The following is a 22,042-nucleotide window of genomic DNA, read 5'->3' as shown; positions in this document are numbered from 1 at the left end:
ACTATCACTGGGTAATACACCCCCTGTCACTCTGTATATCCTCCACTATCACTGGGTAATACACCCCCTGTCACTCTGTATATCCTCCACTATCACTGGGTAATACCCCCCCTGTCACTCTGTATATCCCCCACTATCACTGGGTAATACACCCCCTGTCACTCTGTATATCCTCCACTATCACTGGGTAATACACCCCCCTGTCACTCTGTATATCCCCCACTATCACTGGGTAATACACCCCCTGTCACTCTGTATATCCCCCACTATCACTGGGTAATACACCCCCTGTCACTCTGTATATCCTCCACTATCACTGGGTAATACCCCCCCTGTCACTCTGTATATCCTCCACTATCACTGGGTAATACACCCCCTGTCACTCTGTATATCCCCCACTATCACTGGGTAATACACCCCCTGTCACTCTGTATATCCCCCACTATCACTGGGTAATACTCCCCCTGTCACTCTGTATATCCTCCACTATCACTGGGTAATACACCCCCTGTCACTCTGTATATCCTCCACTATCACTGGGTAATACACCCCCCTGTCACTCTGTATATCCCCCACTATCACTGGGTAATACACCCCCTGTCACTCTGTATATCCCCCACTATCACTGGGTAATACACCCCCTGTCACTCTGTATATCCTCCACTATCACTGGGTAATACCCCCCCTGTCACTCTGTATATCCTCCACTATCACTGGGTAATACCCCCCCTGTCACTCTGTATATCCTCCACTATCACTGGGTAATACACCCCCTGTCACTCTGTATATCCCCCACTATCACTGGGTAATACTCCCCCTGTCACTCTGTATATCCTCCACTATCACTGGGTAATACACCCCCTGTCACTCTGTATATCCTCCACTATCACTGGGTAATACACCCCTGTCACTCTGTATATCCTCCACTATCACTGGGTAATACTCCCCCTGTCACTCTGTATATCCTCCACTATCACTGGGTAATACTCCCCCTGTCACTCTGTATATCCTCCACTATCACTGGGTAATACACCCCCTGTCACTCTGTATATCCCCCACTATCACTGGGTAATACTCCCCCTGTCACTCTGTATATCCCCCACTATCACTGGGTAATACTCCCCCTGTCACTCTGTATATCCCCCACTATCACTGGGTAATACTCCCCCTGTCACTCTGTATATCCTCCACTATCACTGGGTAATACACCCCCTGTCACTCTGTATATCCTCCACTATCACTGGGTAATACTCCCCCTGTCACTCTGTATATCCTCCACTATCACTGGGTAATACTCCCCCTGTCACTCTGTATATCCTCCACTATCACTGGGTAATACACCCCCTGTCACTCTGTATATCCCCCACTATCACTGGGTAATACACCCCCCCTGTCACTCTGTATATCCCCCACTATCACTGGGTAATACCCCCCCTGTCACTCTGTATATCCTCCACTATCACTGGGTAATACACCCCCTGTCACTCTGTATATCCCCCACTATCACTGGGTAATACACCCCCCCTGTCACTCTGTATATCCCCCACTATCACTGGGTAATACACCCCCCCTGTCACTCTGTATATCCCCCACTATCACTGGGTAATACACCCCCTGTCACTCTGTATATCCCCCACTATCACTGGGTAATACTCCCCCTGTCACTCTGTATATCCTCCACTATCACTGGGTAATACACCCCCTGTCACTCTGTATATCCTCCACTATCACTGGGTAATACTCCCCCTGTCACTCTGTATATCCTCCACTATCACTGGGTAATACCCCCCCTGTCACTCTGTATATCCCCCACTATCACTGGGTAATACACCCCCTGTCACTCTGTATATCCCCCACTATCACTGGGTAATACACCCCCTGTCACTCTGTATATCCCCCACTATCACTGGGTAATACTCCCCCTGTCACTCTGTATATCCTCCACTATCACTGGGTAATACACCCCCTGTCACTCTGTATATCCCCCACTATCACTGGGTAATACTCCCCCTGTCACTCTGTATATCCCCCACTATCACTGGGTAATACTCCCCCTGTCACTCTGTATATCCTCCACTATCACTGGGTAATATCCCCTCTGTCCCTCTGTATATCCCCCACTATCACTGGGTAATACACCCCCTGTCACTCTGTATATCCTCCACTATCACTGGGTAATATCCCCTCTGTCCCTCTGTATATCCCCCACTATCACTGGGTAATATCCCCTCTGTCCCTCTGTATATCCCCCACTATCACTGGGTAATACACCCCCTGTCACTCTGTATATCCTCCACTATCACTGGGTAATACACCCCCTGTCACTCTGTATATCCCCCACTATCACTGGGTAATACCCCCCCTGTCACTCTGTATATCCCCCACTATCACTGGGTAATACACCCCCTGTCACTCTGTATATCCCCCACTATCACTGGGTAATACACCCCCTGTCACTCTGTATATCCCCCACTATCACTGGGTAATACACCCCCTGTCACTCTGTATATCCTCCACTATCACTGGGTAATACACCCCCTGTCACTCTGTATATCCCCCACTATCACTGGGTAATACACCCCCTGTCACTCTGTATATCCCCCACTATCACTGGGTAATACACCCCCTGTCACTCTGTATATCCCCCACTATCACTGGGTAATACTCCCCCTGTCACTCTGTATATCCCCCACTATCACTGGGTAATACCCCCCCTGTCACTCTGTATATCCCCCACTATCACTGGGTAATACTCCCCCTGTCACTCTGTATATCCCCCACTATCACTGGGTAATACCCCCCCTGTCACTCTGTATATCCCCCACTATCACTGGGTAATACACCCCCTGTCACTCTGTATATCCTCCACTATCACTGGGTAATACACCCCCTGTCACTCTGTATATCCTCCACTATCACTGGGTAATACACCCCCTGTCACTCTGTATATCCTCCACTATCACTGGGTAATACACCCCCCTGTCACTCTGTATATCCTCCACTATCACTGGGTAATACCCCCCCTGTCACTCTGTATATCCTCCACTATCACTGGGTAATACACCCCCTGTCACTCTGTATATCCTCCACTATCACTGGGTAATACACCCCCTGTCACTCTGTATATCCTCCACTATCACTGGGTAATACACCCCCTGTCACTCTGTATATCCCCCACTATCACTGGGTAATACACCCCCTGTCACTCTGTATATCCCCCACTATCACTGGGTAATACTCCCCCTGTCACTCTGTATATCCCCCACTATCACTGGGTAATACACCCCCCTGTCACTCTGTATATCCCCCACTATCACTGGGTAATACTCCCCCTGTCACTCTGTATATCCCCCACTATCACTGGGTAATACACCCCCTGTCACTCTGTATATCCTCCACTATCACTGGGTAATACCCCCCCTGTCACTCTGTATATCCCCCACTATCACTGGGTAATACACCCCCTGTCACTCTGTATATCCCCCACTATCACTGGGTAATACACCCCCTGTCACTCTGTATATCCCCCACTATCACTGGGTAATACACCCCCTGTCACTCTGTATATCCCCCACTATCACTGGGTAATACACCCCCTGTCACTCTGTATATCCTCCACTATCACTGGGTAATACACCTCCTGTCACTCTGTATATCCCCCACTATCACTGGGTAATACCCCCCCTGTCACTCTGTATATCCCCCACTATCACTGGGTAATACTCCCCCTGTCACTCTGTATATCCCCCACTATCACTGGGTAATACTCCCCCTGTCACTCTGTATATCCCCCACTATCACTGGGTAATACACCCCCTGTCACTCTGTATATCCCCCAATATCACTGGGTAATACTCCCCCTGTCACTCTGTATATCCCCCACTATCACTGGGTAATACTCCCCCTGTCACTCTGTATATCCCCCACTATCACTGGGTAATACACCCCCCCTGTCACTCTGTATATCCTCCAGTATTGGAGAGTGTATTGATCGGTGAGTAGTGGAAGAAGATATAATGTGATGGAGGACTGTTATCCAATGTGTAGTGGAGGGGGATGAGTGTGATATAGGAGTGTATAGCCCTTTGGTGGGTTGTATTGGGTTACACTGGAAATATTAAACCCTTTGAGCAGTGGGTGGGGATAAAGCTGGGCAGGGGATGGGCTCACTCTTAGAGCAATGAAGGGGGGCGTACTGAGGATGGGGGGGCGCAAAGGAATTGTGTCAGGGAAAGTTTTTCTTTTCATGAGCAATGAAATGATAGGGGGGTGTGCTACCTACCCTGAGCAATGTAGGGGAATATATAGAGTGGCTCTACACCCATCCACATTGGAGGAAAATGTAGTTTTCCAGGGGATATCGTTACTCCTTTGACCAAAGAAAGGGGATAAGGCGTGACGGGATCACTATACAGCCTCCGAGCAATGGACTGGATCACCCATACAGCAGCAGAGGGGGGTATAAAGCAAAGACTGGTGTATAGATGCAAGTGGTTAGGTAAGGGGTGGGGGAATCGCTGTGATTGGAGAGCATTATTTAGTGAGAATTGCTTAGAAATACGCTATGCTCACTGATGGTTCAGGATAATTGTTCAGCAAGTGTTTTTTTTTTTCCCCCATTTTTTTAAGTAATCATTGTTTGAATTCTTTAGCATTTAATCTGGTGTTTTCATATTTTCACGTTGTCCTCTTTGTAGTGTGCAATATCATGACCGATGGCGGGTGCGGAGTGCCACAAGAACCCGGAGGAGATGGGGATGGTGAAGCCAGAGTGAGACTACAGTACTTTCTGGAGTAACTTTGAGGGTGTGAAGGTAAGTTCTTTACTCATTGGTTGTCTAAAGACCCCAAACCAAAATGGAGACAGGAGGTTGAAAAAATGTCAACCTCCTGTCTCCATTTTTTTTGCTTTTATTTTAATTTTTTTTTTTTTTTTTTTATGTCCTTTCTCAGCCGTTTATTAAAGACCACTTAAGGACTGCCCTATAGCAGATATACTGTTTCAGGGCAGCCCTCTTTTGCTAAATCAGGTATATTTACGCGATCCTGTACTTCGCCTAGGGGGTGCACAGCGCCACTGCCTTGATTAGTCAGAGCAGATGCCGATCTGTGGATGCCAGGCAAAGGATGTCTGCTGGCACCCGCCAGTTGTCGGGCAAAGACTCGGAAGCTCTGCCTATGTAAGAATGACAGGGCTCCGTTCTGACTGGTCCCCTTTCAATGGCAGAGTGACCCCAGCGTGCCCCCCTTTCAATGGCAGAGTGACCCCAGCGGGCCCCCCCTTTCAATGGCGGAGTGACCCCAGCGTGCCCCCCTTTCAATGGCGGAGTGACCCCAGCGTGCCCCCCTTTCAATGGCGGAGTGACCCCAGCGTGCCCCCCTTTCAATGGCGGAGTGACCCCAGCGTGCCCCCCCTTTCAATGGCGGAGTGACCCCAGCGTGCCCCCCCTTTCAATGGCGGAGTGACCCCAGCGTGCCCCCCCTTTCAATGGCGGAGTGACCCCAGCGTGCCCCCCCTTTCAATGGCAGAGTGACCCCAGCGTGCCCCCTCCTTTCAATGGCAGAGTGACCCCAGCGTGCCCCCTCCTTTCAATGGCAGAGTGACCCCCAGCGTGCCCCCCTTTCAATGGCAGAGTGACCCCCAGCGTGCCCCCCTTTCAATGGCAGAGTGACCCCCAGCGTGCCCCCCTTTCAATGGCAGAGTGACCCCCAGCGTGCCCCCCTTTCAATGGCAGAGTGACCCCCAGCGTGCCCCCCTTTCAATGGCAGAGTGACCCCCAGCGTGCCCCCCTTTCAATGCAAAGCGACCACCATGCAGAGACTGCCAGAGAGACCAGTGCACTTTCCTGCAGTGGCGGGCGGCTTCTCCTCAGTCCCCCGCGTCTCCTCGAGTCCTCCCGCCTCCTCCTCGGCCAATGGCATGGGTTCGCCTTTTGGCCAATCTGATTGGCCAGGAGGAGGATCCATGTGACAATAGCGAATTTTAATTCGCTATTGTCACACAAATGGGTGGGCTAGGGCGCAGTGCTCTGCGCCCCGGGTCTACCCTTTTCTGAAGCATAATACAGCTTCAGTGAGTGACCGACAGTCAGCCCTATTCCGATCCCGATGGGCGGGCCGGGTTCAGGACCCTGGCGGGCCGCATGCGGGCCATAGTTTGAGGACCCCTGCCCCACAGTGTCAGTTTGTGCCACAGGTGATGTTACGCCGCAATATCCCAGTCCCAGTATAAGTCGCTGATTGTCTCCATTACTAGTATAAAAAAAACTAAAAAATTCCAGTATATAGCCCAATCGTTTGTAGACAATATCATTTTTCGCAAACCAATCAATATACGCTTATAGTGATTTATTTATTTTTTTCTTTACCAAAAATACGTGCAGAATACATATTGGCCTAACTGCTATGAAGAAATTATATTTTTTTTTATAGCGGAGTTAAAAAAAATAAATAAATAAAATATATATATATAAAAATCTACCGGAGGTCAAGTGGTTAAAGGCCTCCTCTTCCTCCCCTTTTTCTTCTCTAAATTTTCCACATTTTGTCATGTTACAACCAAAAAACTTAAATGTATTTTATTGGGATTTTATGTGAATGACCGACACAAAGTGGCACATAATGGTGAAGTGGAAGGAAAATGATAAATGATTTTCAATTTTATTTAAAAATAAATCTGTGAAAAGTGTGGCATGCATTTGTATTCTGATATACTCTGTATATGATATACTCTGATACCCCTAACTAAAATCTAGTGGAACTAATTTCCTTCATAAGTCACCTATTAGTAAATAAAGTCCACCTGTGTGTAACTTAATCTCAGTATAAATACAGCTGTTCTGTGAAGCCCTCAGAGGTTTGTTAGAGAGCCTTAGTGAACAAACAGCATCATAAAGACCAAGGAACACACCAGACAGGTCAGGGATAAAGTTGTGGAGAAGTGTAAAGCAGGGTTAGGTTATAAATAAAATATCCCAAGCTTTGTACATCTCACAGAGCGCTGTTCAATCCATCATGGGAAAATGGAAAGAGTATGGCACAACTGCAAACCTACCAAGACATGGCCGTCCACCTAAACTGACCGGCCGGGCCCCTACCAAGACATGGCCATCCACCTAAACTGACCGGCTGGGCCCCTACCAAGACACGGCCATCCACCTAAACTGACCGGCTGGGCCCCTACCAAGACATGGCCATCCACCTAAACTGACCGGCTGGGCCCCTACCAAGACATGGCCATCCACCTAAACTGACCGGCTGGGCCCCTACCAAGACATGGCCGTCCACCTAAACTGACTGGCCGGGAAAATAGAGCATTTACAAAAACTGTAGCGGCTGACTTTTAGAAAAACAGCCGGCCCCCAATCCAGTGGTGTGCTTGTGACGGTACTAGCCGTCACTATGGGTGACGGATCACCCTGTCCCTGGATTGTAAACCCCTTTGTGTCATTTTCTTATGAGTTTGGGACATTGCATTTTATTTTCCCTTTATTCATCCTCTGAACAACTGACTCATGGCATTGAGTTAATGTAATGTAATGTTACAACCCATCCCCCCCCCCCCCCTCCTGTTTCTGTGTCTAAGTGTGTGGATTCATGGCAGACAATGGTCTGAGTTGGAGACATCTCTCCGCAGGGGGTGTGTATTAAGACTGCATGTTTCAAATGTACAAATGTTCAGTTCTCATTGGTTGGTTCCCTTCCCCCCCTTCTGTGGAAAGGCTAAGGGGAGTTTCCCTAACTGTATGTAAAACTGTTGTCTTGGAATGTAATAAACAGTTTAAGCTCTGCATGTTTAACCCTCAACACCTGTGTGGATTGTCTCGTGATTGAGGGGTTAAGGGCTGGATATGACTTCTCCGCAGGCTGTGGGTGCGTTTGGAGGACAGGAGACACAGATTCGGCGGATGTGCCCAGCTGGGGTACAAAGATCCGTCACATTGGTTGGCAGCGGTGGGATGTCTCCTGCAGTCCAGGACATCCAAACCACCACCAGGATTCAAGATCTGGGCAGCTGCCAAGGAGTGATACGGGGACCAGCCAGCATGAGAGCGGAGTTCGGGAGGAGGCTGCAAGGCATGCGGAAGCAACATCGGGGACCAGCGACAGAGCACACCAGGCTCGGCTGGGAGGATGTGATCCGCCGGCAACTCTGGCATGAGGCGCTAAGCCACGAGCGGCACCATCAGGGGAAGATCCTTCCCTCCTCCACAGAGATGTACCGGAAGCAGTACCGTGCGCGAGAGGTGTTCCTGAGGGAACGACCGCGAGATGAAGGGAAGACGGAGCTCGGAAGATTGGTCCAGGAGGAAATGAGGCTGGACGCCAGCTACAGAGCCCTCCGGTGGTTCGCGGCTCAACTGTGGCCAGGTACAGCAGATGGCAGCCCAACAGAAGGCGTTGGCTATGGCGGCGTGGGGCTGCTCCATCAAAAAATGTACGGAGACCCAGACTTTGGGAGCGATGAGGAGTGGCGGCTGGAACACATTCTGGATTTCCGAGATGAGGTGCTGGACCTCCCCGACGAGGCGTGTGACCTGGAGGAATTGGAGTTCCTGGTTGAGCAGGAATGGGAGCTCGAGATTGCCTACAAGCGGCTGTTTGACGGTGATCAGCAGCCTGGCATGGCTCCCGTTGCCTGGGACTGTCCGAGAGAAATAGCAGACAGTCACGAAGATGAGAAGCAAATGGGGCCAGGGGTGACCCTGCGTTTCCCGTACTAACTGCAATGGAAGAAGCAGCGATGATACAGAGGGCACTGCGAGCGCTAGAATGCCGGAACGCACCGGAGGTCCACCAGGCAGCGAGACAAGCTAATAGCATGAAGGTCTCAGAAGGGGGGAGTTGAGACAGGCGCTGGAAGGCTGGGAAATGGTGATCAGCAGCAAGTCCAGAGTATCTCATCTGGTGCCCCAGCAGAAGCATTGGCTACAGGGCAGAGTGCCCCTGGCATCTGCCCAGCATCAGAAAAAGAGTTGGATCCGGAGAGTCTGAGAGAGGATCTGCGTGAGCTGTTTTCCCAACAGCAGATACCCCCACCGGGAGTAGAGGAAGCAATTCTCCCTCCCCAACAATTGGACACTACCCCAGTGTTTATCCCCCCAGCAGAAGCGCTGGCTACGGGGCAGAGTGCCGCTGGCCTCTGCCCACCCTCAGAGGTAGATCCAGGGAGTCCGAGGGGTGACCTCAGTGAGCCGTTTCCCCAGCACTTGGACACTACCCCAGTGGTTATCCCCCCAGCAGAAGCGCTGGCTACGGGGCAGAGTGCCGCTGGCCTCTGCCCACCCTCAGAGGTAGATCCAGGGAGTCTGAGGGGTGACCTCAGTGAGCCGTTTCCCCAGCACTTGGACACTACCCCAGTGTTTATCCCCCCAGCAGAAGCGCTGGCTACGGGGCAGAGTGCCGCTGGCCTCTGCCCACCCTCAGAGGTAGATCCAGGGAGTCCGAGGGGTGACCTCAGTGAGCCGTTTACCCAGCACTTGGACACTACCCCAGTGTTTATCGCCCCAGCAGAAGTGCTGGCTACAGGGCAGAGTGCCCCTGGCATCTGCCCAGCATCAGAAAAAGAGTTGGATCCGGAGAGTCTGAGAGAGGATCTGCGTGAGCTGTTTTCCCAACAGCAGATATCCCCACCGGGAGTAGAGGAAGCAATTCTCCCTCCCCAGCAATTGGACACTACCCCAATGTTCATCCCCCCCAGCAGAAGCGCTGGCTACAGGACAGAGCGCTGATGGTCTCTGCCCAGCATCAGAACCAGAGATGAAGAATCCGGGAGACAGTCCCTGCAAGATACCTTCTCAGCGGCTCGTAACTACACCAGGAGAAAAGCAAGTACCTTTTTCTCCCCAAATGCATAGCCCTACCAGCCTACATTCCCTACCAGTGGAAGCGCTGGCATCAGGGCAGAGAATTATTCAGCTCCCCCCAATATCTGCAACCCTGCCCTGGATCAGAGGAGTGCAGACAGCTGTTCCCACTCTGCAGCGGCTGTTTTTATTCATGGGAGACCCTATGTGCGGTGTTGCTCCCCAGCGCCAGAGTCGTTCTTTTAGTTTTCCTGGTTGCCTGGGGTGGAAGTTTGTGACTAACGCAGGTCCAGACCAGTTGAGGGTCAGGAACCTCGTTAGCCTGTTTTTAAAAGGGGAGAAATGTGACAGAACCCACTGTCACTGTGTGTTTTGGAGGGGACTGTGCGCAAGCCTCCTACCGACAGACTATGGGCCAGAAGCTACTGGAGTTTGGCGCTGCAGCCTTTTGACTTTACCATCCACTACTGCCCTGGGAAGCAAAACGGCAACGCCGACGAATTATCCAGGCAAACAGACATTGACTCTTTTTGGGATTTGTTACCCGACTAATTCAGGCACAGACCAGTTGGAGGTCTAGTACCTGGATTAGTCTACCTTTGGGGGGGAAGAGATGTGACGGTACTAGCCGTCACTATGGGTGACGGATCACCCTGTCCCTGGATTGTAAACCCCTTTGTGTCATTTTCTTATGAGTTTGGGACATTGCATTTTATTTTCCCTTTATTCATCCTCTGAACAACTGACTCATGGCATTGAGTTAATGTAATGTAATGTTACAACCCATCCCCCCCCCCCCTCCTGTTTCTGTGTCTAAGTGTGTGGATTCATGGCAGACAATGGTCTGAGTTGGAGACATCTCTCCGCAGGGGGTGTGTATTAAGACTGCATGTTTCAAATGTACAAATGTTCAGTTCTCATTGGTTGGTTCCCTTCCCCCCCTTCTGTGGAAAGGCTAAGGGGAGTTTCCCTAACTGTATTTAAAACTGTTGTCTTGGAATGTAATAAACAGTTTAAGCTCCTCATGTTTAACCCTCAACACCTGTGTGGATTGTCTCGTGATTGAGGGGTTAAGGGCTGGATATGACTTCTCCGCAGGCTGTGGGTGCGTTTGGAGGACAGGAGACACAGATTCGGCGGATGTGCCCAGCTGGGGTACAAAGATCCGTTACAGTGCTCACCCCAGTCGGTCCCTTCCTCTGGCTTCTTTCTTCGGCGCCGGCATCTTCACTATGGGCTCTCGGCTGTGACAGCTTGTGGCTTCACAACTGGGTGCCCACTGCACATGCGTGAGTCCCAGAAGACTGGAGGGAGGGAGGAAAACTTTAGTTTCGGACCGCCTAGGCTGTCGGAACGGAAGTCGGATGGAGTACCTGTCAAAATCGGGTACCTGCCCCCCTCTCCCAATTGTTCAGGAGGAGGGGGGGGGGGGGGAAGTGGGCGATCACTTTTTTTTCCTATTACAAGGAATGTAAACATCCCATGTAATGGAAATATGGTCCTCTTTAATGTGGGATCTGGGCTCAAAAAGACCTCAGATCTCACATCTACCCTTAACCACTTGCCGACCGCCGCACGACTATTTACGGCGGCGGTGAGCCCCTCACATGCAAAGCGACGTAGGGCTACGTCACTAGCCTGTGAGGCTCTAGGGAGCGAGCGCGCGCGCCGCCGCCGCGCGGTGGACCCGATCGTCCGTTACACCGGGAGAAAGGCAGACGGCTAATGTAAACAAAGCCGCCTGTCATTCTTCCCTGTGTAAGAATGGAGATCATACGGTTCTACTATGTAGGACCGTTGATCACTGTTCTTACACATCAAGCCACAGCCAATCACAGTTAGAAGCACGCCCCTAGGGACACACATAACCCTTCCCTCTAAAAAAAAGTTAACCCCTTCACTGCCAGTGTCATTTTTACAGTAACCATGCATATGTATAGCACTGATTACTGTAGTAATGTCACTGGTAACCCCAAAAGTGTCAAAAATGTCAGTCAAGGGTCCGATCTGTCCGCCGCAATGTCGCAGTCCCGCAAAAAAAATCGCAGATCGCCGCCATTACTCGTTAAAAAAGAAAAAAACAACAAAAATGACAAAAATCTTTCCCTTAGTAAACACAATAACTTTTGCGCAAACCAATCAAAATACGCTTTTTGTGATTATTTTATTTTTTTTTTTACCAAACATATGGTAAAAAAAAAATGGCCTAAAATGTTAAAAAATTGTTAAATTTTGATTTTTACATATTTTTTTGGGGGAATTTCATATAAAAAAATGTGAAAAATATTGTTGTTTTTGCAAAATTGTCGCTCCTTTTTTTGTTTATAGCGCATGATCAAAAAATCGCACAGGTGATCAAATACAACCAAAAGAAAGCTCTGTTTGTGGGACAAAAGGACGTCAAATTTGTTTGGGTACAGCGTCGCATGACCGCGCAATTGTCCGTTCAAATCACGCAGTGCCGAATCGCAAAATAGGCCCTGGTTAGGAAGGGGGTAAAATCTTCCGGGGCTTAAGTGGTTAAAAGCAAGAAATAAAAAATAAATATTTTTTGGATTTTTAAGCATTAATAGTACAACAGACAAACAAAACAATAAGGCATTATTGCAGGGGTGTCAAAGTCCATTTTTTTTTTTTGATGGCCACGTCCGCATTATGGTTGCCCTCAAAGGGCCGGTTGGATCTGTAAGATTAGTTGTCCAGGCGGCTGGAGACTGCTGAATGGTGAGACTGGGGAAGCGGAGATGAGGGGGGTGCTGCGGCTGCACAGAGAGGTACAAAATATGTTGGAGGAGCTCTGTTCTCCTGTCTGCTGCTGAATGCTGAAACAAGGTGGGGGCAGAGACGAGGGGGTGTGCTGCACCTGCAGGAGAGGTGCGAGGGCCACATGAAATTGCCTCGTTGGCCGCAGTCAGCCCGTGGGTCTTGTGTTTGACACCTGTGCATTATTGTGTTACCCACGCAGGGATGCAAACTAAATGACCTAAATGGAACTTTCACATAAGCATTAGTGACATCAAGATTTTTAGTGATTTGTGTATTCTTCTATGATTAGCGCAGATTTTTTACTTTTACAGCCCATTCACACTGATCCGACTTGGACCGCGACTTGGTCAGCCTGACAAGTCGCGGTCCGTCGCGTCCCATAGTGTAGTACAGGAACGGTTCTAATAGGAGCGACACAAGTCGCTCCGACTTAGAAAAAGGGTCCTGTACTACTTCGGGGCGACCTGGAGCGACTTGCATAGACATTCATTATATGAAGTCCGTGCAAGTCGCGCCAAAGTCGGGCTGCACGCGACTTCACAGGTCGCCCCGAAGTCGGATCCGACATAGTGTGAACCGAGTCTTATATTAACCTCAAGATAATGCTAGTGCGACTTCTAGGTGAGTTCATTTATGGAAAAAAAAAAAAACATTAGAAAGACGAGGATATAGATAATATAGCCTGTGTCCTCAATTAGGTGAAAAGCAAAAATAAAAGAAAGCAAACAATGCAAAAAGGCGCTGTTAATGCTTAAAATCACCTGGGCTCCAAAACCACAGCCACATCCTATCAGGAGGAGACAGTGGAGGGATCTGCCTAAATATAGGTATTTTGGTGTCTCGGGCCAAAGGGGTTTGGGATTTTTTAGGCAAATAAGTAGGTAGCGTAATAAAAAATAAACCATTTTTTGAAGAGTGAAGTCTTTTTTTACAGTGCAAATATATACATTGTGCAGGGTTTAGTAACCCTGTGGTGAAGAGGTGATAAGAAATATAAAGGTATGTGACATAGGTGATATGGTGACTGTAAGAGTTGTTCTCTTTATTCCGTGCTTCTACACAAGTCTGGGTTAAAACAGAGAAAACGCCTGTGAAGTCCGACGCGTTTCGGCTGTTAAGCCTTTTTCAGGGATATCGCCATATATTAGAGCTGCACGATTCTGGCCAAAATGAGAATCACGATTTTTTTGCTTGGAATAAAGATCACGATTCTCTGTGTAACATCTTTTACATTATAAAAAAAATTGGGATAACTTTACGGTTTTGTTTTATTTTTTTTTATTCATTAAAGTGTATTAATTGCGTTTGAAAGACTGCTGCGCAAATACAGTGTGACATAAAAATTTACAACAATCACCATTTTATTCTGCAGGGTCTCTGCTAAAAAAAAAAAAAATATATAAATGTTTGGGGGTTCTAACTACTTTTCTAGGAAAAATAAACTGATTTAACTTGCAAGCAACAAGTGTAGGAAAAAGGTTTAGTCTTTAAGAGGTTAAACTTCCTTCCTCCGGCAGAGGGAAAGAAAAGATACAATGTAATCATTTGTGTTTACAGTTCAGTGGGAGACTAATGCTGATAGGCTTTTGCGGGAGGCTTTTTTTTTTTTTTTTTTTTTTTTGACAGCTGCTCCCTCACAGCTATGTAAAGAATCCAGCAAGTGTCATGTTAAGATCGTCAGGGGGAGTGAATCGCGATCTCGATTCTGTTACGATTAATTGTGCAGCTCTACCATATATCGTATTTTTTTTTTTTGCCTTCTCCATATCTGAGGGTCTTTCTCTCCTAATGTCCTTCAATCGCAACGAGAACAGGAGTTGCTGCTTCTGTGTGGTATTGTTTTCTGCACATATGGTGCTCACATGAGAGCCGTCATGGATGGTAGTTGCAGGGTACTGCCGCGATTCTCGAGTGGAGTTTTTTAGGTGTCCAAGGCAGCGCTTCCACAGGTGCTTCTCCTTTCCTCTCTCAGAGGGATCTGCCAACTACTTGGACCATATTTTATCATGTTTGGTTGGGTATTCACAATTTAGTATATGTCTCCTAATAAAGTGGGAGTTTATTTTTTATTTTTTTTATTCGTTTCCAGAAGGAAATCGAAGGGGAAGGCCTCTTCTTCCAATGTAAGGCAATTGCCTTCCTGGCATAGAAAAGAAGTAGGCTGACCAAAGTCTGTTAAGTAAGGGCAGTTTTGGGACTTTGAATGAGACACAAGCTCTGCGCCTCCATCCCTATGATCGAAATTAAGGAAATAAGGTTGGGACTTTAAATGACGTGCTTGAGAACAACCGGCCCTAAGTAAACCATACTCACGGACCAGTCTGATAAAAAACCGAATCATCCTGTCTAACAATGTAGGTTAAAAACAGGGGTTTAGTTAGCACACATTTGCAAACGCATGTGTAAGCTGCAAGGCCCCTTCACGGCACCCTGTATTACTTGCAGTCCTAACACTACTAATTTATAAGTGTCTCCACAGTGGGAGCACATGCTAGCCAATGGATAGATGAGGGACAGGTGGGCATGGAGGTAGCCCAAGCCTCCCCCCCAACCAGCCCCCATCTATGACTGGCCTTCGATGTATATTACATAATCACAAGTAAATACAATCCAATGGCTATGTGATAGCCATAGGGTTGAAACTAAAAATGACCGGCTGAGGAGCACGCACCTCCATCCCTGATTGTATTATGGGTAAGGGCAGTTTTGGGACTTTGAATGAAGACACAAGCTGGGTAAGGCTGACCAAAGTCTAGTCGGGATAAGGTTATCCACTAGGCCCAACAGGCAGACATCTATTGCCAGTGGGACTGGAGACAACACAAAAACATTACTGAGAGGTAATCCGTCCTTCCAGAACTACACAATGGGAGGACAGGTCTAGAACATGTGAGCAAAATCACCCGGAGCCTTGGCCTCATCTCCAGCACTCTGGGGAATGAGATGTATTCATCTTATAATGTCTGGAAGGAGTATAGTAAGCTCTATGCGCTATTTTGAATTGGATCAGTCCATCATGAAGGGGCAAATACTTTTTCCCTGTATGTGTACCCCGATTTTTATTTTTTTTCTTATGGTCGTGTGACTGGCTCAGTGTTCTCTGTACAGCACTGCGGTATATGTCAGAGCTATATACAGTGGGTACGGAAAGTATTCAGACCCCCTTAAATTTTTCACTCTTTGTTATATTGCAGCCATTTGCTAAAATCATTTAAGTTCATTCTTCTTCCTCATGAATGTACACATAGCACCCCATACTGACAGAAAAACACAGAATTGTTGACATTGTTGCAGATTTATTAAAAAAGAAAAACTGAAATATCACATGGTCCTAAGTATTCAGACCCTTTGCTCAGTATTTAGTAGAAGCCCCCTTTTGATCTAATACAGCCAGGAGTCTTTTTGGGAAAGATGCAACAAGTCTTTCACACCTGGATTTGGGGATCCTCTGCCATTCCTCCTTGCAGATCCTCTCCAGTTCTGTCAGGTTGGATGGTAAATATTGGTGGACAGCCATTTTTAGGTCTCTCCAGAGATGCTCAATTGGGTTTAAGTCAAGTCTCTGGCTGGGCCATTCAAGAACAGTCACGGAGTTGTTGTGAAGCCACTCCTTCGTTATTTTAGCTGTGTGCTTAGGGTCATTGTCTTGTTGGAAGGTAAACCTTCGGCCCAGTCTGAGGTCCAGAGCACTCTGGAGAAGGTTTTTGTCCAGGATATCCCTGTACTTGGCCGCATTCATCTTTCCCTCGATTGCAACCAGTCGTCCTGTCCCTGCAGCTGAAAAACACCCCTACAGCATGATGCTGCCACCACCATGCTTCACTGTTGGGACTGTATTGGACAGGTGATGAGCAGTGCCTGGTTTTCTTCACACATACCGCTTAGAATTAAAGCCAAAAAGTTCTATTTTGGTCTCATCAGACCAGAGAATCTTATTTCTCACCATCTTGGAGTCCTTCAGGTGTTTTTTAGCAAACTCCATGCGGGCTTTCATGTGTCTTACACTGAGGAGAGGCTTCCGTCGGGCCACTCTGCCATAAAGCCCCGACTGGTGGAGGGCTGCAGTGATGGTTGACTTTCTACAACTTTCTCCCATCTCCTGACTGCATCTCTGGAGCTCAGCCACAGTGATCTTTGGGTTCTTCTTTACCTCTCTCACCAAGGCTCTTCTCCCCCGATAGCTCAGTTTGGCCAGACGGCCAGCTCTAGGAAGGGTTCTGGTCGTCCCAAACGTCTTCCATTTGAGGATTATGGAGGCCACTGTGCTCTTAGGAACCTTAAGTGCAGCAGAAATCTTTTTGTAACCTTGGCCAGATCTGTGCCTTGCCACAATTCTGTCTCTGAGCTCTTTTAGGCAGTTCCTTTGACCTCATGATTCTCATTTGCTCTGACATGCATTGTGATCTGGAAGGTCTTATATAGACAGGTGTGTGGCTTTCCTAATCAAGTCCAATCAGTATAATCAAACACAGCTGGACTCAAATGAAGGTGTAGAACCATCTCAAGGATGATCAGAAGAAATGGAAAGCACCTGAGTTAAATATATGAGTGTCACAGCAAAGGGTCTGAATACTTAGGACCATGTGATATTTCAGTTTTTCTTTTTTAATAAATCTGCAACAATGTCAACAATTCTGTGTTTTTCTGTCAGTATGGGGTGCTATGTGTACATTCATGAGTAAGAAGAATGAACTTAAATGATTTTAGCAAATGGCTGCAATATAACAAAGAGTGAAAAATTTAAGGGGGTCTGAATACTTTCCGTACCCACTGTAAATGTATAATAATAATAGCGTGTGACTGTGGGGGGACATTAGAGTGTAAGCTCCTCTGGTACAGAGACTGATGTGACTGGCTCAGTGTTCTCTGTACAACACTGCGGTATATGTCAGAGCTAAATGTATAATAATAATAGTGCGTGACTGTGGGCGCCATTAAAGTGTAATTAACCACTTACCGACTGCCTGCCACAGTTCTACTGGGGCAGGCTGGCTCGGCTGCGAGAATGGACATAGGGGTATGTTGGTTCACAGGAGCGCTCCTGAAGGCGAGCGTGTGTCGGTGGCTGCGCGCTCTCGCCCCCCATTAGGCAGCGAGGATGCCGATCCATCGGACCAGCGGCTCTTTAAGAGAGTGCTCCTAATCTCAGCTCCTTACCTGTATAGAAGACACCTGGGAGCCAGAAATCTTGCTGATTGATAAGGGATCAAATACTTATTTCACTCATTAACCACTTGCCGACTGCCCATCACAGTATTACTGCAGCAGGCTGGCTCGGCTGCGCGAAACGACATAGCCCTACGTCAGTCACGCACGTGGTGCTGGGGCCGCGCTCCCGCCCCCACTAGGCAGCGAGTATGCCGATCCATGGAACCAGCAGCCGCAATTGCTGCCGGGCACCCGCGATTGCTCCCCGCTGAGAGAGGACGGTCTGCTGTTGTAATATATCCTATATAGGAATTGTGGAGCTTGTGGAATTTGGAAAGTAAATCAAATGATTCAGAATTTCCAATGGAGTGATGTGCCAGAAAGAGACATCCGAATCGTCGCTGTCATCACTTTCCGTACCTTATGATGAGTTTTCCCACAAATCGCTATCGCTCGGTTCTTCAAGTAACTCAGTTTCGCTGTCGCTGTTTTCCAGTTTGTCTAAAAGCACGTTTGCGTAAAAAAAAAAAAAAAAAACGCTTTTTGGACGCCATGGTTGTTCTCAATTTTCCAGGCACAAAGAACTGGAAAAGTCACCAGGTGAAATCCTGTGGTGAAATGGGATGATACAGTGTAATCCGTTAGGATCACAGCATCGTGTCATTTCTGTATTTACATTTTTGAAGTTGCCGCCGTTTCCTTCCCCTGCTTTGCACCGCTCGCAGGGAAGGGAACCAGAAGACAGGTGCCGTCAACAGCTGGGAGGATGGCTGGAGGACGGCGAGGGATCGCAGGGGAAGGTGAGTTTTAAAATATAAAACCACAGATTTCCTTGCAAAACAATGTACCGCTTTTAGCACAGAAATCCTGACATAATCGGACCGCCAGGGAGGTTAAAGAGTGTAAGCTCCTCTGGTGCAGAGACTGATGTGACTGGCTCAGTGTTCTCTGTACAGCACTGTGGTATATGTCAGAGCTATATAAATGTATAATAATAATCGTATGTGACTGGTGGGACATTAGAGTGTACATTTTTGTTTATTAAAAATCTTACCAACATAGTATAAACATTTACATATATAAAAAAAATAGAGTGTAAGCTCCTCTGGTGCAGAGACTAATGCGACTGGCTCAGTGTTTTGCACAGCGCTCCGGAACATGTCGGCGTTATAAAAATGTTTAATAGTGTGTGACTGAATGACATTTCTTGATTTTTCCTTGTTTCTTCAGAAAGCATCCTCTGGATTTAAGCATGCCGGAGATGACTCAGAGTGCAAACCCTAATAAAGCCAAGCATAGGTAAGAATGGAGTTCTTATAATGTGAAAAATTAGGCTGGGTGTTTTTATATTGAGATTTTGAGATCGAAGTGATGAGGATGAAATATGACCTTGATTGATGACTTGCTGTGGTTTTATAAAATATTACCTCCCCCCTGGAAGAGTCTGCTAAAGCAACCCCCCCCCCACACCTCCATGGCAGTTTTCCTATGTTACATAGTTAGTCAGGTTGAAAAATGACACAAGTCCATCTGGCTCAACCAATAAAAAACAGTAATGAAAACCCAACCATACAATCCCATATACACAATCCTATACTCGCAGTTGATCCAGAGGAAGGCGAAAAAACCCCCAGCAAAGCATGATCCCAATTTGCTACAGCAGGGGAAAAAAATTCCTTCCTGATCCCCCCCGAGAGTCAAATCTGATATTTCCTGGATCAACTTAAAACTTTGTGACCCAATTCAAATGGGTTTGCAGTGTTTTTAAAACTGTGTTCAAAATGAGACAAGCAGGGGGACAAAGGAGTAGTCTCCAATATTTCCCATGGTCTCCCTGCAGCTCAATTGCTGGCTTACCATGTGTGTTTCTGCTCTGTGTCTATGTGGAGGCGGCCATATTGATAGAAGCATGGCTTTGCTTCCTGATATCAAAGCCTTTATCTTGGAGAACAGTCAGCAACACAGTAGTGACCTCCCCCAATCTCCCCTCCAAATCTCGTGAGACGAGCAGTGACGGGCAACAGTGCCTTAGATGTTCCCATACTGCAGATATATTGTATAGTTATGAGGCTACAGAACCAGAGTGCTTAGGTAAAAAAACGTGCTAAGAAATGTTTTGGGAAGAAAGACGAGCTGAACTTCAGGATGTACCTAATTTTATTACAACATTCCCACCCCCACGTGCAGCAAAAGCACCTCAAAATGTTCTAAATAGCGGAAATTCTGAGCCAAAAAAAGTTTTCTTTTTCTTCTTTTCTTTTTCTTCTGAAATACACATTTAAATGCTAAAGATTGGATAAAAAAAAAAAAACCCTACAAACATTTATTAATTTTTCAAACACAGAAACTCTGGAAAAAAAAACATGGTAGCTGCAAACGGTCACAAGACATTGGCACAAGGATTTATCAAACCTATCTTTTTTGGCTAAAAAATACTTTAAAGTTCATTTTAGGGCACACAATTACTTTCTGATGCAAAAAATAAAGGGTGAGATTGTGTCAAATAAATAAAGGCCCAACAGGGCAAGCTTTAACCCTTTCCCGTCACTGCCACCTCCTGGCCCTTTAAGAACTTGTAGATGTCGGGAGGCAGAGGCGGGCATTCAGATCATGTGACTGCTGCGATTTGCTGTTACAGTGGTCACATGATCAGAAAGCTCCTGATTGAACGTATGCATCGGCAATTATTATGCATTGATGCCTGCCAGTGACTTTGCTGGGAGTGCGTACATAGGGCTGCATATACAGTAACCTCTTCCCGTCGGCCTATATATATATATATATATATATATATATATATATATATATATATATATATATATATATATATATATATTATATTAGGGATAGACCGATTATCGGCAAGGCCGATATGCACTTTCCCCGATATATCGGTATCAGCCCTGGAACTGGCCGATATTTTTGTGACGTCATTCTGCCTTCTTAGGCCGCCTCCCTCGCCTTGAACAGCCTCGTCTGGAGTCGGGACTAGTTTTGCGGGAGTGTATCCCAGCCATACACCCACCCACAGCAGCCCATAGCCAGCCACCCACACCCACAGGCCCTGTACCAGCAAGCCAGCCACCCACAGCCCCTGTGCCAGCTAGCCACCCACCACAGGGTGCCAGACAGCCAGCCACCCACAGACAGGGTGCCAGCCCTGAAAAAAACCATATTGGTCTATCCCTAAAAAAAAAAGTGTGTGTGTGTGTGTGTGTGTGTGTATATAATATATAGTAGCACTGACCTCTAGAGGGCTGCTGAAAATTACTTTCTTGGGTCCCCTGGGTTACCATTAGCAACTGACAGTAGATTGACGGCAGTAACAGTTCTTGGCTCAGACAATGATCAGTCTAGGGGATTTGGTTTTTGTGTTTTATTTAGAACTGGGATGGGAGAAGGGATGAGTGGGATACTCCAACTATGAATTATGCACAAACTTGAGGACAAGGATCTGTAGTATGCAGCAAGGCTGCTGCTTCACCTTGCCACAGAAGTAAAGATAAATTGACTGTTCCTGTTTGAATATTCTCTTCAGGGTTAACAACTTGGCACCCCCTTTACTCTCACTGCCTGTGTGCTAACACCCGTCCGCTGACTCTAGCCACTGGAGCGGTCCCCTTCCTGGGCAGACCCTTTGGCAAGCTCCCCTGTACTCACGGACACTGTTTTTCCAGAGTTGCTCTGCCTTCACCTCCACAGTCAGCTTCACTGGACTTCTGGGTTCAGCCACACTTTTTGGTCCACTAGGCCGACTGCCTGTAACCACCTTCCACAGCAAACAGTAGGAGAGACAGCCGTCACCCTCCTCCTGGGACCTGGCTTCCCGCTCAAAGACCCCCTGTCACATGTGTCCTTGGCTTTATAACATATCCCAGGATGCACCACTGTTTGTGCCAACCCACTTGGACAGTTACAATGCCTGTGTGTCACTGGCTAGGTTTTTTCCACTGTCCAACAGGCTCTCCTATTGAATACAGTGGGGACACTTCCTCAGACCAGTTGAATCACATCTAGACACATGCAACAGGCCTGACTAGAAATCCTGCTCCCCTGTTAAGCAGATAGAGCAACTAGGTTTTACCTACCGCTCTCCTGATAAGCAGGCAGAGCAAACTATACTCCCTACCTAGCACCTATCTAGGAGGGTGCTTCATATATAATACTGAACAAAACTTTCTCTTACGTCCTCCGACAGTCGCCGCCTCTTCATATTCGTCACATATGGGGTATTAGACTTTGCTCCGAAGGAGTAGCTAGGCAACAGAATATGTTAACAATAAAGCTTTAACATATCCCACCCTCAAGGGGTGGTCCCCTCA

General features: G+C 47.5%; 1 protein-coding gene across 1 annotated transcript in view; it reads left to right on the top strand.

The window, feature by feature from the left end:
* USF3 (upstream transcription factor family member 3) overlaps window positions 1-22,042 on the top strand; it is a 69,557-nt gene that overhangs the window by 5,120 nt on the left and 42,395 nt on the right. Inside the window, exons 2-3 of the mRNA XM_082246225.1 lie at window positions 4,698-4,814; window positions 18,951-19,019. Of these exons, the coding sequence (XP_082102351.1) occupies window positions 18,973-19,019 (47 nt within the window). The 5' untranslated portion in view covers window positions 4,698-4,814; window positions 18,951-18,972. The remainder of the gene's footprint in view (window positions 1-4,697; window positions 4,815-18,950; window positions 19,020-22,042) is intronic.

Source organism: Pelophylax lessonae, assembly GCF_965119305.1.
Source record: "Pelophylax lessonae genome assembly, chromosome: 2".
Classification (NCBI taxonomy): Eukaryota; Metazoa; Chordata; class Amphibia; order Anura; family Ranidae; genus Pelophylax; species Pelophylax lessonae.
This window is presented reverse-complemented; position numbering and strand designations above follow the sequence as displayed.